Source organism: Rhyacophila brunnea, unplaced genomic scaffold (assembly GCF_057557595.1).
Source record: "Rhyacophila brunnea isolate RB1 unplaced genomic scaffold, BYU_Rbru_1.0 scaffold_1, whole genome shotgun sequence".
Lineage (NCBI taxonomy): Eukaryota > Metazoa > Arthropoda > Insecta > Trichoptera > Rhyacophilidae > Rhyacophila > Rhyacophila brunnea.
Window position 1 is genome coordinate 48,645,545 of NW_028232751.1, and position 22,629 is coordinate 48,668,173.

A 22,629-nucleotide genomic window follows, 5' to 3' on the forward strand; every position below is an offset into this window, starting at 1 on the left:
TTTAAATTTCTTGATTTTCGAAAAAAAAATGATTATCTCAAAACAAGTTCTTTGACTTAACGCCTTCTGCCATACCGATAATATAATATTACGGTCTGTATTTTACAGGTGACCCTCAACTTTCGTTATGTAATTGGTTCCTGAAAATGTGTATGATGACGAATGTTGAATGTTCGAAAGTAGAGGGATGTAAAAAAAACTTCAAAAAGTGTACTTAAAAATATTTATTTATCAATGGGTTTAATAAAGTTCACGAGGCGTATTATTAGCAATCATGTGTTTTCTTTGTAAACTTTTCAAGAGATAGTTAAATCCCTTTTACGTATTTGAGAAGGTGACTGGGGGTGGAGGAGAGAAGAACAACTGCATGGAAGAGCGCAGTTTTAATTTTTGTACGAAATAGCGAATTGTACGACAGTAGAACGTTCCAAAGTCGAGAGCCGCCTATATAGTACATTTTTTTCTCTACCAGGAATTACAAAAAAACATCTTTTATTAATTTAGAATACAATTGAAATATTATAATATTATGTGGATTGTATTTGAAGTAATTTACTTACATCATAATAAATAAACACATTATAGAACTGTCTTTTTTCATATCATACATATGGGCGTAAAACTAGATTTAACCGTAAACTCATTAACTAGGTTGTTAGATTGTTTATAATATCGTGTTCAGATTTTCAAAAGTGCGTCAGCAATAGTAATTACATGACAAAGTTTTTTTTTTGTTGGGGAAAAATATATGACGCAACCAATAAAATTCTTATTTCAAATTATTCCTCTCCTGTAAAGTTGCAAACATTGTCACATACACTCTTTTGGTGTAGGATACTCAATATTTTCAGTCTGCTTATCTGCCGACAGGATTTGACAGCTGCTGTCAGCACAGGTCTAAAAATATCTTACATTTGCATAGAGCAAGATGATGTTATTATATAAATACATAAACCTACCTACTTACAGTATATATTTTGTTATTATCTGATAAAATGAGTTTTATTGTGGTTAGAAATAGTGGCCAATTCAACTTTTATCACTGATTCATTTAATATTTACATTTATTAAAAGCATTAATTTAATGTTCATAAAAAATGTATACAAAGTAGCAAAGAAATACTTGATATCAATTAATAATCTTTTATTACATTTCATAATGGCCGAACGATAACGTGTCGGCCTATAATGTCGTGGGACTCGGGTTTGAATCCCAGGTCTGATAAAAAAACATATGTTGTTTTTCAAAATGTGTTTGGACGCAGAATATATACCTGATAGGTTGAGCAAGTCACATACATACTTTTCTCGTAAACTCAAAAATTTATTAACACAACCTCCCATGTCATCCCCGTAGGGATCGTGGTGATGTAATCTAATCTACTATAAAAACTTCTCCTAACTATTTCTTAACTTTCTTAACTTCAATAATGATATAAATGAATCAAAGTTATCAATAGAAAACATTGAATAACTACTAGATTATACTGTTTGAATTTCTACAAAGATACCTACCTACATTGGCTTCCTCACACACGATCAGGTTTACCAAAAAAGACCAAATTATCCTTAAAGAGTGGCTACGCAACAATGACATTAATGTAATTGCTACGCAATATAAATATAGTACGGAGAATTACTACTGCCAGGATGGTTTGAATCTACCTTTTAACCGGTCTGTACCATCATTTCTATAAACCGATAAGTCCACATGCTGAAAATCTAACAAAAAATACGATATTATTGAACATACACAATTTGAAAATACTTCAGATATATACCTATTAAAATACGACGTCCGACGGAACTCGACCCCGTATCCACTGGATTTGAGCCAATATTCAATACGAATTGAACTATTTATCAACGCACTATCTATGTACGATAAAATTAACCTTTAGTTTTTACATGTTGAAGCGCTTAATAAATTATTGCGTTCATTTTTGGCAATCGGCTTTTGTATTGTAAATTATGGTATCTATTACCCTAATGACTAAATAGACGTCAGGATCTTTTCAAATTTTAGTTATAATGTACTTACACTTGCTAATAATTTAATAAATTATCAAGATTTTTTTCTATAATGTTCAATAAAATAATGTTACATTCTCAAATCTTATGAATTATTTGTTGAATTAAAAAAATAGTTTACTCGATATGAATAATAAATGTAATGCTATTTATTGTAAAATAGATTCTATAACTTCCAAAACCAGCCAAAATCATTCGAAAAAATATGCTTATGATTTACATAAGTCGATTAATTATTATAAAATCATAAATACATACCGATTTGTCAATTTTATTTTGGTTTAAGAAAGGGATCATCTATAATAAGTTCTTATTTTAAAATACGATAGATCAGGGAACTCAGAAATAATGGGAACTGAAATACCTAACGGGTATGGAGTAACAGGTAACCGATCCTTAGAGTGAAAGAATATGGGCTAAACTTAAACACGTGTCAAGAATACGCTTGTACTTCGTTTTAACAACTGCACTCGGCTTATGCACTGACGCTCATTCAATATTGGTGTATTTGAAGGTTTCAACACAAACTATTGCACGTCTATATTGTATAATTGTTCATTTTCGAGGACACTCACCCGTATAGAAACCTGCGTCAAAGTGTAGTGTATTGGGGTATATCATATCGGAATTATATTTATTATTCTATTCTGTGGATACTATATATAAAAAGCAACTAACATTAAAACCAACAACGTACGCTTGAAATAAATGCAAAAACTTTGTTTACAGTAAATATTGAATAATGGACTTGTCAGTTTTTGAAAATAGACTACCTACTGTCGAACAAGATCTTTTTGGCTACGTGTTAAAACTGTGCACTAACAAGCTCCTCCCATTTTTAACCGCGCTTTGATTATAGCGCCTTCCGGTTAGCGACGAGTTGTCTACGTGTTAAAACTGTGAACTAAACCAGCTCCTATTATTTAGTCGACGACAGCGACTTCCGGCTTGGACAGTACTTATGTACGTAATGTAGCTACGTTGGTAAAATGATGTGTATGGAATCAGTAAAATTACATTACCATTGTTGATATGTTTGTTGATCCATAATCCTTGATTGTAAGTGTATTCTCTCTCTGTTGCTCCATAATCCTTGATTGAAGTGTATTCTCTCTTTGTTGATCCATAATCCTCGATTGTAAGTGTATTCTCTCTTTGTTGCAGAGATCTGCCACAGTACGGTCACAAACAATGGCAGGCCTACTTTGGAAGGACTTTCGACATATACACCAAACTATGGAAGTTCCAACAGCAACACCGGCTAGTACTCGATACCAAGTATGGTCTTAAAAGATGGCAAATCGGAGAAATCGCTTCGAAAATTGGCCAACTCTACTATCATTATTAGTAAGAATTATAATATACTCTTTTTTCCACGTTTTTATTAACTCGTATGGTACAGATTTTTTGTTGTGTCCAGTAAATTTTTTTTCTTGTTTTTCCAAGATTTGTATTGGACGATTGAACATTTTTAACTAACTTCCCGACTAGCTAGACATTTAAAACTTTTAGAATATATCAGAATACTACGACAATGAATTCTTTTAATACGTTTGGCCATCTTTAAGCAGAATTGGATTCATTTTCAGTTAATTCTGTTTTGTATGTTTTGGAAAAAATTCGTTAAAAGTAAAACACTATTATTGGTAGCTTAGAGGGTCATAGCAACTAAATTATTAATATATATGTGCGTTACTATGGAAATCAATATGAAATGTCTAAATAACATTTCAGTATTCTATAATATTTATTCAGTATTTCTATCAAGTACAAAATAAAGAAAAGAAAACAGAAAATTTAAAAACGTGCTTATATAAAAAGTTCTTTTTATCTTGTAATTATTTCACATTATTCTCATTTCAACACGCGCATTGTACCTATATTTGATGAAGCAGTATTTAGTTCTGTGTATGGTGAACCTCTCTAAGTACTTATATGGGTTGCTAATTGACTCGAAATCTTGTAAAGGCCTATAGCGCCAGCATACTCGCAAATTATTAATATATACGTGCGTTACTATGAAAATCAATATAAAATGTCAAAATGACATTTCAGTATTTCTATCAAGTACCAAAAAAAAGTATTTAATAATACATAGAATTGTCAAGTTTATATGATTCAACAGAAAATTTAAAAACGTGGTAGGTATATAAAAAAATCTTTTTATCGTGCAATTATTATGTGTAAATAACGATAAGTTAATCATATCAGTAGTTACGTAGACCGAAATTAATTATTTATTATACACAAAACACCCATCTGTATAATAGCAGTATGCTGCAATGTACCTAGGTACCAACTTGAGAAGACGTGAAATAAATAATGACATATGACAATGTTCAATAATAATTCGTCTTCAATTCGATTTAAATTATTCGAAACATGCAACACTGGATATACAACATAATATATGCACTAACTCATTAACTTTTTATATACATTCTGTCTTAAATTTAAAATTGTAGTTCTCAGAAAAATACTACGTAAAATCAAAATAAAATACGTCATGGGCAGTTGTGCATGTGCCGGTGAATTTCTCCGTGGAATGAACAAATAGCACGTCATTTATGTATGCTCGAGTAATGGCACTTTTTTACGCTGTCGCTCACCGCTACAGACGATTTACTTAATTTGTTTACTAATTATTGACTACACCTGATGTTATGAGTACCTAATCAAACTGTTGTCAAAATTCACTCTTCATTGTGTATTTAAAACAATGTTTGCATATTTATAAGTGATCCCTAAAATGTTATGATAATTATAATCATAACATACACATACGAGCGGGGCGATGTTTATATTATACATCAGTGGCGAAGGGTGGACGTAGGCTGTTAATATCCAACATATATAGTGCAAAATAAACTTTGTCAGTTATACGTATTTGTTTTCATTTAAATAAGACTAAAATTTAAAGATGGTGTTAGTTAGTTTTTAAAATTCAATTAAACCCTGCGAAACCAAGCCATAATAGATAATGGTAAAAAAATACTCGTCCATCTATAAAGTATCTAAAATTATGCATTCAAATCATACATAACTTTGGATATTTTATAGATATAAGAATATTTTTATCTATTGTAGTTTGGTTTAGGCGGGACTAAATGAATTAAAAAAAATGAACCAACAATATTTGAAATATGTTTAAATCAATCCACCGAAAACAAATATATATGAATGAAAAAGTGTGCACAATTTTATCATATCGCCCAAAATAAACCAAAATTATTATGGTTTAGTTTAGGCAGGGTTTAATTGATTTTTAAAACCAAAAAACAACATCTATAAACTGCAGTACTAATTTAAAATTTAAACATTTTTTCTCCAATACATTAATGACAATAGGCAACGTTGTTTTCAAATTCAGCCAAAATTACCGATAACATCGTAGAAGTTTATAGTAGTTTTATGTGTAAATGCTATGAACAATATTGATGTTTGTTAAAATTAGAAAAATAACATTTACAATACAGTTTAATTTTAGGGTAAATTGATAAGATTTGAATGAATTATTCTCATAAATTGTAACATTAATTAATATTTATTTTTCTTCCTTAGCTTAAGAACTAGCGAAACAAACTATTTAAATGAGGCATATTCATTCTATGCCGCAATTAGAGGAAGGGCATACTATTCAAGAGCCTCAAAAGAAGATAGATCCGACCTAATGGTGAAGAAACTGCGATATTATGCCAGATTTATTGTAGTGTGCTTACTGATGAAGAAAATGAAACTAGTAAGAGAATTGGTTGGAGAACTAGATAGGCAAATTGCTGACTACGCAAGTACATACGACCCCGAAGACCAGGTCGAGTGGAACGTTGTCCTGGACGAGATCAAGTCTTTCATCAAGGCGGAGGCGATGGTGTCGGTCCTTCATGCAGACTCCAATCCCATTGTTTTATCACACAGGTTAGTGATATTAAATTTTTGTAATTCTATTAATTTTTCTTCAAACAATATTATTGACTTCTAATCTTTTTTTAACATAAAAACTTCTCCCTAATTTTAATTAACTGTTTCTTTTATTCAACAAATAATTGACAAGATTTTAAGAATCTACCATTATAATTATTGAACAAACATAATTTTGAAAACACTCATAAGAAAATATAGTCAATAGAAAAAAATCTTTTTTGAAAAAAGTAAGACAGCCGGGAGGAATCGAATCTGCGTCTCTTGGGTATCGCGTCTTGTGCATTACCACTATGTGACGACTGCCATGCTTAATTGAGACAAGTTTTAACTATTGGCCTTTTTAATACCTGCTCATAAGCGCTCACCAATTTGAGTTACGGTAGGCGATCGGTTTTTGTATTCTAAATTAAAGTATTTATTACTTTAATTATTAACGACATCAGGGATCACTCCAATATTTTCTGTTTAAACTTACTTGAACTTAATAAGTACTAAAATATGACTATAGTCTAAAACATTAGATCGATAGGCTTATAAAATAATGCTATTTTATGTAATAAAAATACTTTATGAAGTCATCAAATTTTTTAAATAAATATAAAGGATAATAAGACTTCACAATTATACAAATAGATTATCTACAGCGTTTAAGGAATGCCCAGGCTTATGCTCTAAAAATACCATAAATCTCCATTTTGATCTACGTGGCGCACGTGGGCCCTTAATCAAAAACTATATAACGCCTCTAATTTTTTTTTCAAAAAAATCTCTATACTATATAAATTCATTATGTTGCACATTTCATTATTTCCATGTGGCGATCGGGGTTATTTGAATCGCTCCCCAGTACACGCATGCTTAACGCTAATGCATTCAAATCCTTCGTAGAATTAGATTTGTACGGTTGCGACGGGATGAGACACAATCAGCCAGTCAGCGAGAAATATTTAAGCACAGCTGATGTCAGCATATTTCATTTAATTAATTATTTTATTCCAGAGTAACCATCATTATGTAATTACATAATTTACTGCAATTCCTGCTATATTTTATAATAATAATAAATATATCTATAAAATAGCAATGGATTGAGATGTATAAAATAAATTAAGTAATTAATTTCCGTGTATGGTGTAAATATATTAGTTGAAAAACATCAATTATCAGGGAGGCTATATTTTGTAAGGCTAGTTTTCTGAGGTAAGTCAGGAATGTTTTTAATTTTTAGTTTAATGAGAATTTACAAACATTTTACTAAATTTTAAAAACATTCAAACGCATAAAAACTGATTTACCACAGAAACCCAAACGTACAAACAGCCGCCCTGAGAATAGATGTTTTTTGATAACAATTATGTTCACACCATCCACAGATTTAATCATAATAATAAATAATTATGTCCGATAATAAAAAATATCAAACGTGTATTATTTGACATGACAGGGATGTGGATCCTCTCCTGTTTATATCATTAACATATAGGTACATATATTATATATGTCTATACTAGTGGCGAAGGGTGGAGGTAGGTTATTAAGATCCGACATAAATAGTGCACACTAAGCTTTGTCAGTCAAACGTATTTGTTTTCATTGAACTAAGACTACAATGTATAGATAGCGTTTGATAGTTTTTAAAATTCAATTAAAACTTGGCTTTAGGCCATAGTAGATAATAGTCAAACAATATTCGTTTATCTATAAAATGTCTAAAATTATTTCATTAAACCATACAAAATTTTACAAATTTTATAGTTGAATGAATATTTTTTATCGATTATATTTAGGTATAGGTATTAATGAATTTAAAAAAAAACTAACCAACACCATCTATATCTATAATGTGTATTCTTAATTCAACGAAAACAAATAAGTATAACTGAAAAAGTGTGCAGTACTTTTGTCGGATCGCCCATAGTATACCCAAGCTATTATGACTTGGTTTAGGCAGGGTTTAATTGAATTTTAAAAACTAACCAGCATCACCTGCAAATAACATTCTTAGTTCAATTAAAATAAATAAATATGACTGACAAAGTTTTGTCTGTATTATTTATATCGAACCTTAAACACTATACTTAATATAAAGACATAATATGTATTTTTTATATTTACCACAAAACCACTTTTAGAATGTTTAATAAATTTTATTTACAACCATTTTAATCAATTATACCGGTGGATTTTTATTTCCACCTATGCATGTGAGTAAGCGAATAAAAAATGGTGGAATTAAAATATAATTTGTTTTTCCGTATGCACTCAATTGTCAAATGTCAGCTTTGGTCAATTTTCCGCGAGCATGTAGTGAAAGAAGCGCATGCAATTGATATAGGTGGAAGTGGTTGAAGGGTTGCGGATGAAAAAACTGAATAGGGTAGAATTTTTGAAAAGGGCATGCCTCGCTGCGGACTGTAGGCCTTATGTATGTAGATAGTATATGTATTTCCCCACCAGAAACACAGTTTCATAATTATAATTGAAAGCAGTTTTTTTTTAATAAAATCTGAATTGAATAAAATGTACATAACTAACTGCAGTTATAATGTATATTATTTTACTTGCGTTTGTCGTAATCCTCCGTATTCTATTTTTTGTTTTAAACCGTTTTATTTACTACCATAATAATGTATTAGTTCTATAGGCAAAACAACTCAAAATGCCTTGTTCTAAGATAATGGTTTGAAAATATTGCACAAATTCTTATTTCAATGTTAGAGTTTTGATTTTTTAAATAAATGTGTTTATTTTTTTATTTATTTCAACAATTTATTAATTAATCCCAGAAAGGTTTATTCGATTTTATGACACATTTGAGAAATTTTTGATTATTTTTTTTTATTGTACTATAAAGAAAAGACCTTACTACATTGAATGATATTATTAACACAAAACCTTGAAATTTTGAGTTGTTTCCCTATAGAAATTGGGTATCGATAATAAATCGTCACCTACTACAACTAGATAACTTGATTTTCACTGTTTTTGAGATAGCTATTGAATGTAATTCCACATTTTATTCTCTACAAAATGATAGAACGAGGTAAGTCAGAAGTTAATGGGAACTATATTAATTTTGTGTTTGAAAATATTAGATAACTTTAAAACTACAAACGCACTTAATTCTAGACATATATCATTTTTTCATATAATCCAACATTATTTAATTATTGTTCTCTATTAGATAACCACAATTTTCCATTTTTATTTTAAATAATACCATAGATTTATCTATGTTGATCAAGTAAAGCTTAAATTTCATTTTCCCAACAATGACCAAATGAGGGTTATATAGTTGTAGTATTGAGGTGACGATATGAACACATGTTTATATCGTTGTAAAGGCTTAATTATTACAAAAGCTGACTCGCAGACCGAACCAGGTTTAACAATCGTCGTGAGCATTCATTAACTTTAAATAGCAATTTATTGCACGGAACGATTCAGTTACAAACTCAATCGTGTTGACGCTTGATTTGATTGGTTCACAGTATTCGCTCAGTTGCTACTGTTGACAACAAATTATAAGAACACCGACAAAATATCTATTAGTCAGCTTGGTGGCAACACTAAACGGTCTTCCCTCACATTATATTGTTAATTTAAATACTAATGGAAACTATTAGAGATGATATTTAGACAAGTAATGAGTTGCTGATTGTATTTACAGGATTCATTATTATTTTTGTTTTGTATTAATATTGTCTGTTAAAATAATGAATAAAGTCAGGCGCCTTCAATATGTAAACGTCAAAGCAGCTTACCTCCTGGTCTCTTGGTTCACTGGTAATAACTGGAGCCTTTAGTTCAGAACTCGTAGAATAGCTTTCGAAGCCCTCTTCATGAATATGCCGCCAGTACGTGGTACCATAAATGTAAGGTGCTGTCTATCTGGAAAACTCTTGTAAACGAACAATGCTCAACATTAAGGCTTATAGAACTACGTCAACCCACCGACACGATGTCTGACCTTGCTGGAGCGCTCCCGTTAGACTTGCACGTCATTTAGGTTCACGGTGCCATGACTGTTTTGCGTCTGTTTGGTCTGGGGACTGAGGTTCGTAATATGGAACCATAGGCCGCTACGCTCGAATAGTTGTTGTACGTGCTCTGGAATTAGAGATGGATGTCGTCTTCCAAGGCAGACAAACGCATTTTTTTTTCAAATATAAACATGGAGATCACTAAATTGTTTTAAGACCGTTCGACTTCTTAGTTATACACTAAACACGTTGATTTTGTCAGCTCTGTCAGCTTGGACCAATAGAATCTTAGACTTTCTTATGTGGAGAATTGCAGGATGCCGATCACATCCTCTGGCAGTTTCCCCATATCGACTACTTAATCTGCTAACCGGCTAACTCCATTTGGGCAAACTTTTCAGGAAGGAGAAAAAACCTAGTAATTTAACTATTCGAAATTTGGCACCTGCAGTTGGCTGTTTTGTGTGAAGAACGACAACGCATATATTTTTAAGCTTTGGAAATTTTGTGTGAGCATAGAAAACATGCTTCATAACAAAATGCCATAAAATCTTATGATTAGTCAAAAGTGCAGTTAGCTGGTTTTCAGATTAAGCAGTCTTTTCAGAGCTTTTCATTTCGGCCCAACCTTCGGTTTGTAGAATATATTTCGCAATTATACAATTAAAGGCATAATGTACATATTGACAAAATAATAATTATAAAATTGCTATAACCACAGACATCGGATCTACTACAAATATGTATAGCTTTATTTTAAATTTTCAATCGACGATGTTTTCAATAATATTTACCCTTTTGTGTTAATAATATCTTTATAAATGATAATTTTCAAGTTAGTTCTGAGATGAGAAAAGACAGGGCCAATATAAATTACATATAAGTACATATTTACTACAATCTATAGATTTTTCATATTTATTCCAAAAGTCATTCTCGGCCGTTATGCGGCAACTGGCCATTTATAATTGAATTCATTAATTCATTTTAAAACGCCATTATTTCCAATTGACATGCTTGTATAGTTAAGCTATAGGTAGGTATATCTCATTGTTAGACATATCACAGTAGATATAATTTAGAAGTGTGAAACAAATGAATCGCTTTGAAAGTTAATTGGGTATAATTTGCATGTAAAGTCGCTGCTTCGCTACAGATTGCTTGCAAACAGTCGTCCACCCGATGATAGGGGGATAAATGAATATTTCATGGACACACTGTACGTGCAATACCTTCAGTGATTTCCAAACTGGGAGGCGCGAAAAGTATAATACAAATGTAGCCACAGGTTTGCAGTTTTCAAATGCATAGTTTATAAAAAGCTTGGGGCCCGGGCATAACAAACATCACAAATTTACTCTAATAGTTAAAATCGGTGTGTGTACTTATGTACGCGCGTTAGAAGTTATACTTTTTCGGCGTAACAAAACAAAATAAGCCGTTACCTGACTGAGTCTATTAATATTATGGCGGATTAGGTTGATGAAAACATACGCGATTCATCTGTGTCTCATATAACATATGATAATTATAATTTAATTATTGTATTGTACCAAAACTAATCTTTATCATACAGCGGTTATAATCGATTCAGAAGTGCCCATTATGAATTAAAAAAATAACAAAACAAAAAAAGAAAAGAAAAATCGGTGCATGTACTTATGTACGCGCGTTAGAAGTTATACTTCTTTGGCGTAACAAAACAAAAACAAAACTTGTGATAAACTAGATTCTTTGACTAGTTCTTAATTAGCTTGTTAAATTACACACTCAATAAAAAGGACCGCTTATTGGAACGCCGCTAGTTTATTTCTATACACTTTAACTTATTTTTTTAAGTAGTAAAACCATGTTTATTTTTATAATTAAGTATTTTTCATTTTTGTATTAGTAGATTTATTGCTATTTAAAAAGGTGTCTGTATTATTTAATTTCGCCTCAGGATGTGGGGCCCATGATAGAATCCATTTGTCAATGAACGATGATAAATTTGGATTGACTACTATGGAAATTGATTGTGCTAATAAGCAAGCACATTCATCGCATGAAAAACAAATTAATTTAAAAATGAATATAATATAAGTACTTAGTTAAACCTTTTTTTTTCATTTTTGTATTAGTACATTTGAAAATTGACTATTTAAAAAGGTGTCTGTATTATTTAATGAAATAAAGGGGGGGATGCGCCAAGATTAGATTATTTTAAAAAGAAGGCGTAGTAACATAAAGCTTGGAAACCACAGCCTTATAATAAATGTCGCACTAATTTCTGTCTCTCGGTGCATTTTAATCAAGCCGTCGGCAGTTTGCATTTACCTACGTATTCGTATATTGTGAAAAGAGAATGGAAAATAGTTATTATCTGTAACACAAAGAGAATTCAATACCCATTAAAATTGTTTAGTTTTTCCCATACTATCGATCATTAATTATATTGTACCCTTATTTCTCTCATTTTTTATAGAAAGTATGGACCTTATCTAAGATATTATTATCTATTTATACTAATAATTTCGAAATCTTTGCTATTTTGATCAACGGTTTATTATTATTTTCATGATAAGACCTGAGCAAATTTTGTGTGTCCGTTATATCTCAATAAGTACACATTCAATATTGATGTAACTTTTCGAGCTTATATCGCATATGCCTACGTCCAACCGTTGTCGATCGTACGTAAATGTCCCAATGCGTTGGTTGAATATTAATTAATGTTGAATGTTAATTATATTTGTGTATATGTCAGAGTATGGACCTAATGATTTGAGTAAGTGGCGAATATCCATTTCTCGTAAAAACAAAATTTTAAATACAAAACCTCCACTCTGTGGGGGATGATCTTATAAGTATCGAACAAGCTAAAAAAATATATCTGTCTATTTTTTATTTCCGTGTTTTTTTTTAAATTTTAAACTCTCGGTTAAGGCCATATCTCTGCCTACCAGAGACACCTAGAGGAAAAATACGTAGCTTGCAATTTGAGACATTTTTTTTGATAGTTTAAAGAAAAAGGATTTCGAGTTATACACATTTTTTTTATAAAAATCGATGTTTTTTAAAATGAATATAAAAAATATTAAAACTATGAATTAGTTACAAATCTTTAGGTCAAGACATAGAAAACCTCATAAACTAAATTTAAGGGGGAGACGCATGCCAGCAGAGAACCTAGCGGAAATATACGAAGCTTGCAATTTGAGATTTTTTTTTGATAATTTACAGTTTCAACTGTATTAATCTTAATATGTATCCGAAAACAATAAAAAGATTTTTTTATTTTTTTTTAAACTTAAAGATAAACTTACAATTGTAAAAAATGTAATAAAATGTGAATTCGTTGCAGGGTCAAATCTTATTATTGCATTATATTTTATGGTCATAATTATCATTAAAATTTAGTTTATTAAGTTTTAGATTTTCTGTCATTTAGATTTTTGACTAATTCATCGTTTTAATATTTTTTATATTTATTTTTAAAAACATCGATTTTTATAAAAATATAAATATGTATAACTTGAAATCCTTTTTATTTATATCAACTCGAGCTTCAATATTGTGACCATGCCTAAAATAAAATTTGATATAAATATCAAAAATCATACACATTTATATTTTTATAAAAATCGATGTTTTTTAAAATATATATAAAAAATATTAAAACGATGAATTAGTCAAAAATCTAAACGACAAACAATTTAAAACTTAATAAACTAAATTTTAATAATATATATGGCCATAAAATATAATGTAATAATAAGATTTGACCCTGCAACGAATTCACATTTAATTACATTGTTTTACAATTGCCAGTTTATCTTTAAATTTAAAAAAAAATTTAAATCTTTTTAGTGTTTTCCGATACATATTTATTAATTGCTACAGTTGAAATTGTAAATTATCAAAAAAAATCTCAAATTGCAAGCTTCGTATTTTTCCGTTAGGTGCCTCTTTTCGCCTCTGATAGTATAAGCATCCCCCTTAAATAATAAATATGACCATAAAATATATGTAATAATAAGATGGGATCCTTTGATAAATTCACATTTTATAATTTTTTTTACAATAATTGTAAGTTTAACTTTCGTTTAAAATAAAAAAATCTTTTTATTGTTTTCAGATACATATTTATTAATTACTAAATACAGTTTAAATTGTTAATTATCAAAAAAATGTCTCAAATTGCAAGCTTCGTATTTTACCGCAAGGTGCCTCTGGTAGATAGAGATATCGCCTTAAGTTATAGGTAGCTAAAATAATTATGTCTGGATTCTTAAAACTGCTTGTAAATGTTCATAGGTTATGCTTGATCGTATAGAGATTTTATTTATATTCATAATTGAAAATGTTTGTTCACATAGTATCCAAAAATAACCAACATTTTTCTAGCAGAATCTGTAAGTTGTTTGAATTGTCCCTAATTAAGAGAGTAAAATTTGCAGATTTCTTGTTGAAGGTGCAATTCAAGTATATTCAAATTTTATTTTTAGAAAGATGTTAAATGTAGAAAAAGGAAACTTTTTTTAAAAATACAATAATTAAAGCTCGCGGCTCCATAAAAAACTTGTACGTAGTTTCCCAGGCCTAATCTATGCCTACTACAGTAGCGCACCCAGGGGGGGGGGCCAAGGGGCCTTGGCCCCCCCCAAAAACATTGAAATTGAAAGCCGATAGATTAGACAAATAAAAAATGGCAAAAAAAATGATTTGAAATTCTCCAGCACCCTCTAGAAAAATTTCTTAAATTTTAATTTCTAACACTAATGTCGGGTTTTTTTAGAAACTCAATCTCTAATGGAAATGTCAAAAAATTCTCGGTGTCCACCCGAATTCCGGAGTGGTGTACACCGAGTGCAATAGACAAAAGTCCGATAAACGAGAAATTAGGCTGTGTTCTGTTGGGTAGGTTTGTGTACCTATAAGTTAAATGCAATATAAATATACATATATTTATATTATAAATAAATACTTTTTTTTCCATTTTCAATTAATATTTTGGAACTTCACTATTAAAAAACCCAAAATCGACGATAAAAATTCGGCGAAAAGTACGACTACACCCACCATCATGGGCTGACAGGGCTACAGCCTGGGGGCCCGGGCTTAAGAGGGCCCGGCGTGGCGGCTCTGTGAGATAAACACACACCAGAAATTAGTTATATTATAAAAAAAATCGCATGTGGCGCTATACTACTTTAACTTAAAATTAACATAAAAAATATGAAGTATGATGAAAGAATGATATACGTAACTACATGATAATAATTCACGTGTATCATTTTATATTACAATTAGTTTTAGTGTTTCTAGAAAAATAAAAATGGTTATTTATCCAATATCGAAGGGTCGAATGCTACTTGGCTACCACAAGAGGGGGTCGCGACCAGTGGTTCATAGTATGATAACGATCGATAATATGATATGAGGTCCGACAAATCAAGAATTCAAGGGAATTATTTAACAATATAGATAAATCCACGGAATACCATTTGGGAACACTACCGAAAATAATGCACCCCGAAAATAATGATAAAAGCAGAAAATCCGCGAAATAGCGAAAACCGAAAAAGTCCTTCGTGAAATTATGAAAGCCGATGAAAGATCTAATGTGATTTCGATGTTGCCGAATCGATCGCACGCGTCTACCGTTGGCCTCACAGGTTTTCGTTTCATAAATGAAAACAAAATAGTGGATCAATATCTATGCTGCAAAGAACCCACCGAGCGTACGACATGACAAGATGTTTTTGATTATATTTCTTCATATTTAGAACAATCTAAAATATCATGGAGGAATTTGTATGGATGGTGCTCCATCAATGTTAGGCTCATTTAAAGGATTTGTTACCCTCGCAAAGACAAGAAACCCTAACATTATATCTACGCACTGTTTTATTTACACAGGTAATCTATAGTTTCGAAAACATTACCGCAGTGCTAAAACCTGTACTAGACCAATATGGTAAATTTCATCAAATCCAGACCTTTAAAAACAGACATTTTTAAAAAAACTTTGCATTTCTATGGAAGCTAAGTACAAATGTTTGCTTTTTCACGCTGAAGTGAGGTGGTTACAGTGGCACACCCAGGGGCGGGGGGGCAAGGGGCCCTAACACCCCCCAAACATGAAAATTATCAGAATGATTTTAACCATTGAAATTGAAAGCCAATAAACCTTTGGGCTTAGACAAATAAAAACACTGGCAAAAAAATGATTTGTAATTCTCCAGCACCCTTAATTTCTTAGATTTTAATTTCTAACACAAAAATTTCGAAACACTAATGTCAGGTTTTTTTAGAAACCCAATCCCTAATGAAACTATCAAAAAATTCTCGGTGTCCACCCGAATTCCGGAGTGGTGTAGATCATGGCTGGGGAGGGCTGACAGGGCTCTAGCCTGGGGGCCCAGCGTGTCGGGTTGACGAGATAAGTGAGATAAACACACATCATAAATTAGCTTTAATAGTAAAAAAAGTCGCCTGCGGCGCTATTGTACTTCATGGCCATGAACATTTTCAATTACTTATATAATTGTGCAATATATTTTTTGAATATTATGTGTCGATACTCGACAGCTCCATTATTAAAGTGGATGTATTGAAAATCGCCAATAATTCACTATATAAGTACCCTTAATTTGAACTAAAACACAATTTGAAAAACATTAATGTAGTGTTTCACACTGCCTTTAATCTTAGCGGTAGGTAGGGGGCCCGCCAAATATCCTAGCCTGAGGGCCCGTTTCAGGATGTAGGGACCATGGTGTAGGTACACCGAGTGCAATAGACAACGAGAAATTAGGTTGTGAAGAAGAAAAAGAGCCTATGGGACTAATTTACATTCTCCTCCTTGGGCCCCCCCCAATATTAAATCCTGGGTGCGCCACTGGCCTACTATAGTATTATTCTCCATTATAGAGTTGAATTAAAAAGTGACAAAGTTATCGATTTTTTATGACAATGTTATGTAGCATTTTTTTATTATTTTACAGGCAGGGTCGGATCAAGACAATAGCCGTTAATAAGAATTTCGTGGACTTCGCATACTGTGAAAAGACATTAGTCGTATTTTCGAAAGAAAGGAAAAAAATGTATTTTTACAATTAAAATTCAAACATTTCCTTTGCTTTTCCTGTATTTGAATCGAATTTATAAAAACTATAACCGATTATTATATAGAAAATATTCATGTAATATGCATAATATTATATTCTTTTTAACAATACCACAGGCCATGAAGCCCAATGACAGTAGTACAGTAGTAGAAGCGAAACAGTGATGTTTTAAACATCCAGACTTTGAGAAAACGGCAAAAATTTATTGTAACTTCACCGGGATCGAACCCGGAGGCCCTGGGTGACCACAAAAGCAGCCTACTTCCATAATATATAATGTAATATGATATAATATAATACAATACACTATTTAGTATTTAATGATGTATAACTTCTAAATCCTGCCAAAAGTAGACAAAAAAAGTATGTTTAAACACTCACAACAAACTGATAGATAGATATTAAAAATATATAAAGAAATTTCGACGTCACCATATGTCCAATTTGATTGCATTTATATTTGTTACAATTATAGACTGGTCGGCTAATGAAAATTGACAGATTTTTCTGATTTCGAAATATAATAAATTGAAACTAACTTTGAAATCAATCACTGACGCTTCCGAATTGTAAACGGTACCTGTTCAATATTTGAAAATAGACACCTCAATTGCGAAAATATCTTTTTCATTTTCCATTAGAGCAATTTGGTTTTTGTAACCGTGTCGTTCTCTATGTTTCATTTTAGGGAAGCTCTTTTCTCCGGTCACGTCAATTACTATTATTAAAATTAAATTAATCACATATAATAAAGCGGTATGCAATCCAAAAATATAGACAATAATGAGTGATGTACTTCTATTCATAAAGGTCGTTTATTTGTATCTATTACTTGAGAATAGTTTTCTACCTGTATTCATTAACGGATAGTTATAATAATATATTAGTATACTTTTGATTTTATTAAACTGCTGGAATAGCATAATTATCAATAATGGATGCTCTCAAACTGGCAGGTGCTTGTGAGTAGAGCTCGTGATTTCTCAACTTTTGGGAAAACAGATCAGAATGTGTTTTTGGTGTGTGACGAAGTTGCGCGCGCCGATGGATCACATTATATATTATTACGATTATATTCATTTCGGTCTTAGGGCTACATGCGCATGCGCATAGTGTCATTTGGTTAGTCATTCAATACAACCAAGTAAACAGCACGTGTTGTAAATATAACCAATATTGTGTTATAATAAATATATATGTTAATAAACAAATAATTTTTGGGGAGTAATATTCTACACTGTCAATTTATATTCATAAAACTTTATTTATATTGGAATGTATATTTATTTTTCATTGTAAAGATTGTGTATCAAGATTTGAGGCTATATTTATGAGCACAATTATATATCAATAAATAAATAAATTTTGTGAATTGTGTATGAAAAAATATATTAAAATTTGTTTTTTTATTAATTCATCATAGGCACTTCTGAATCGATAATAACCGCTGTATAGCAAAGATGAGTTTTGGTCCACACACAATAATTAAATTACAATTATCATGTGCTATATGAGACACAGATGAATCGCGTACGTTTTTATCAACCTAATCCACTGTATTATTAATAGACTCAGGTAACGGCTTATTTTGTTTTGTTACGCCAAAGAAGTATAACTTCTAACGCGCGTACGTAAGTACACACACCGTTTTTTTTAGATTTTCTTTACATATATTTTAAAATATTAGTCAGTAGCCTAATTTGTTACTATTCTAATTCTGTTATTTTTTTACTTATTATTTCTGAATGACAGTTTCACAGTAGGTATGTAGATATTCTTCTTGATGATTGATTTGTCGAAATTTCTTTTTTAAAAATCATCTTTTATCATTATTTCTCGAGAATCCTCGTGACGAGATATTTCGATCACAGCCCTTCCCTACCCCTATGGTGTATCCCTTAAAGCTCGTGCCGCAGTACGCCCCTGCATACGACAGAGTTGTGCATTTATATTTCATCAGTAAAGTTGAAAAGTATGAAGATACGTATATAATTTCAATAATAATGCATTGCAGTAATTTTCTTTCAATTGATGTCGTAGGGGCATTATTAACGATATTACAAAACACCACGAAAGGGTCATATCTGAGTCTCCAACACAGTTTCTGTAATACCTATATACGTCGCTATGTCATTTTAATACTATTAACTCCATAATGACAGTATAAACGATAGAAAAGGATTACGATTGGATACTATAATTTTAATATGAAAAAAAGTAATTTCCTAATAACATAGCAAATATTATTTTTTCCCACTATTTAAATTTTAAAATGATCAATTTCTGGTAATATAACATTTCACTAGAATAGAATACGACCTCGATTACATTTTACAACGAGAACAATATTATATTTTAGTGGTATGAAAAGAAAACATAACGTGAATACGTGTATGATTTAAGGCGCTAAGTACCAAAATAATAAAAACTGACATTTTTATAGAAAAATATTCTACATACCAACGCCAATAACTTCAACTATAGTCTAAGTGCCTTAAGCAAGTCAAAAAAACACAGCAAAATAATTAAACCTGTCGACGTTGTAAGTCCGTTGCGTGTTTTATTTATAATGGTGTAAGTAGCACTGCAGTGGTCAACGGCATTCAATATAAAATAGCTGACGATGGTGTGTTGACACTTGCGAGTTCTTAATACCTAAAATTATAGAAGCTGCCGTGATTGCTTCACACTGTAAAACTACATTTTTCAAAAGGTCTGCTTCATGAAATTTTACTGCAATGACTCGGTATTTTGTAACTACAGGCAATACTACTTTTTGGTACTTAGAGCCTTATTTAATACACGTATTCACGTGAAGAAAATAAAAAAAAACAATTAAATATTCCAGAATAACTAAAAATACATAATATATAACTATCAGTTTCAAAGTCGGTAACATCCATATTCGGCTATTTTTTAGTTACGATCTATATTTCTTATTGAATTGTAATTTATCCATTTCAAAATGCTTCATTCTCATATATGTTTACTTGAGTTTTACGAAAGTTCGATATGCTTTCTTTCTATTTCAGGTTAAGTCCTCTTACAACTCCGCCAGTTGAGAGATCACAAATGATGACCCTCACTCTGCAAGAGATCCTGATAATCGGTAGCTGCACGGACCAAGTCAAGTTTTCCGAGTTGACTATGGACATGTTCCGAATGCTCCAGACTTTAGAGAGAGAGCCACAGGACGACTACAACCACCTTTACGACACTTCACCAGCTCCGTTATCGCTTCCAGCAAGAATTCCTGGAGGCTTTCACCCAGGAATGCCTTCGACCAAAGGTAAATTTAATAATAATTTCTGTAGCAATCATGACTGGAAACTCCAAGAAAATTACAAATAACCATGACGGTAGTCAATTGTTATTCAATATAAATAGAGCGTGGAAAAAAAAGTAATAATATTGTTATTTTTTTTGTAGGGCAGTTTCTAGCATAACATGGTTTTAGGCAGATATTATATTAATTGTAAATAGCTTTTAAAATTTCTTAAATATACTCTACTAAGAATTCTCCATCACTCTAAGTTACCACCATCACCACTTTAGTTCAATATCTGCAAGGGTGTGTAATCAAAACACAATATTATGAAATATAGCAATTACCAGAACGTGGCTAATTGTTCATGAGACTGTTACAAACTTGAGCTTACCAGCTTTAATATTAAATTCGATAAAAACTGAACCTACTGTGCGCCTTCTATTTATTGACATCTACGTCATGTCACTGTATTAAGCCGCATAATACGTTGATCTTTCATCCGGGAGCTCTGAGTTCGATTCCAATCGACCCAAATCGAAAGTATATTTACGTGATTTTCTCAAAGCCTGGGTGTTTGTGATTGATCAAATTACTAACAACCACCTTGTACGAAAAACCAAGGACATGGTTAATAATCCATATATTATAAATATGCGATGACAGTATTACATCACGCGCTTTTTGCATGCCGGCGGTATTGCAACGGTTTTAGTTCCAGAAACGACCACGGTGACGTGTGTCTCGATATAGAAGCCGCAGTCTACAATATAATTTGAAAAACAATATGAGCAAATTTATTTCTCAGTATTTATATGGTCATGACGAGCTTCACCTCTCTTTGACCACATCTTGGTTGTAGACCAATAGGTCGTTTCAATTATTCAAATTTAAATTATGTATACGTACTCTTCTGCAACATCTTCTTGGCTACGCATCTAGGCGCTGTTGTCTACTAAATGGGAGGAGCTTGTTAGTTTATAATGGAAATGCGGTTAAAAATGGGAGGAGCATGTTAGTTCACGGTTTTAACACGTAGCCAAGAAGGTGTTGCTGATGAGTAATACATAACATACCTTCAATTGCATTAATGTTTTTCTTTCAACTCAAAACGTATGTCTTTAAGAAACATTACAATATAAATAACACGATATTATTCACCATTCCTACCATTATCTTGACAGTTTGGTTTGTAATAGTGTATTTTATTATTTCTACTAGGATATGCAATGGAAAATGGGGACAGACCCGGGAAGAGAGACAACCCCCACAAGTATTTACTATACAAACCATCTTTAAGCCAAATTCTAGTATTCTTAGCAAGTGGTTTTAAAGAACTTCCTTTGAATGGTGCTCTTCTTCTATATATATCTGCTGATGGCTGTTTTTCGACTACAAAGCATCCAGAAGACAGTACGTATATAACCAGTGTTTCTTATTTACTCATCGCCTTTTACATGTATTTAATAATAATTATTATATGTACTAAAAATTTTATAAATTTAAAAAATAAGAATATAAAAAAATATTTTAAGTGCATTTTAATAAACTTCATACTTCACAACGTAAACCGAATACGAATTAATGTGGTTTAATGATTCTCCGGGTCGCGGTGAATTATACCAAACATATTGCTCATAAATATGAATATGAATTAAAGAAATAACAGTTAAATTAATTATAAACACAGAAAAAAACGTAAATGATGCAACTCTCTCAAGATCTCTCTACTGTCGAACATTCAAAATTCGAACACATTTTCAGGAACTAATTACGTGCAAAAGTCGAGAGCCGTCTGTAAAGTAAAATGAATGGCTACTAATCAAAATATATTCAAGAAAACATTCTTCGGTAATACGAGTATTATAGATGTTACCTAAGCATATTAAAGTGAAGCCAACAGAGACCCTCTGTTCTACTCGTTATGTTAGCTATAAGTGACGCGCATTATAGGTTCATTTAAAGACGACTTCACATATCGTTGGTGTTTTGTAAAAAGGGCGAATTAACCAAAATGCTACTTTACAGGAGGAGGATTTTTAACTTTTGACATTTATTTGTTTTTTACCTGTAGATGATTATAAATATCTAATAAGTTTATAATAAAGCTTAGAAAGAATACTGTCATTATAATAGGTATTATTATATAATATTTTAAAAGACCTAATATGTCACATTTGCTTTTTATTTCGTAATTTTAATTGATTTAATTTTAGTCGTTTATCGTTTTTAAGTACTTTTCTGTAGAGATAAAAATTCGCCGTTTTTACACAACAAAGCTAGTGGGGTACATATTGTATTTTCATTAAAATCTCGA

The 22,629-nt window shown here is 31.3% G+C and overlaps 1 protein-coding gene across 1 annotated transcript in view; it reads left to right on the forward strand.

The window, feature by feature from the left end:
- The window catches only part of LOC147079884 (protein SCAI), a 51,304-nt gene that overhangs the window by 22,977 nt on the left and 5,698 nt on the right, over positions 1–22,629 (forward strand). The window contains exons 2-5 of the mRNA XM_085945750.1: positions 3,196–3,378; positions 5,593–5,946; positions 20,080–20,336; positions 21,534–21,725. Coding sequence (XP_085801876.1) covers positions 3,196–3,378; positions 5,593–5,946; positions 20,080–20,336; positions 21,534–21,725 — 986 coding nt within the window. The remainder of the gene's footprint in view (positions 1–3,195; positions 3,379–5,592; positions 5,947–20,079; positions 20,337–21,533; positions 21,726–22,629) is intronic.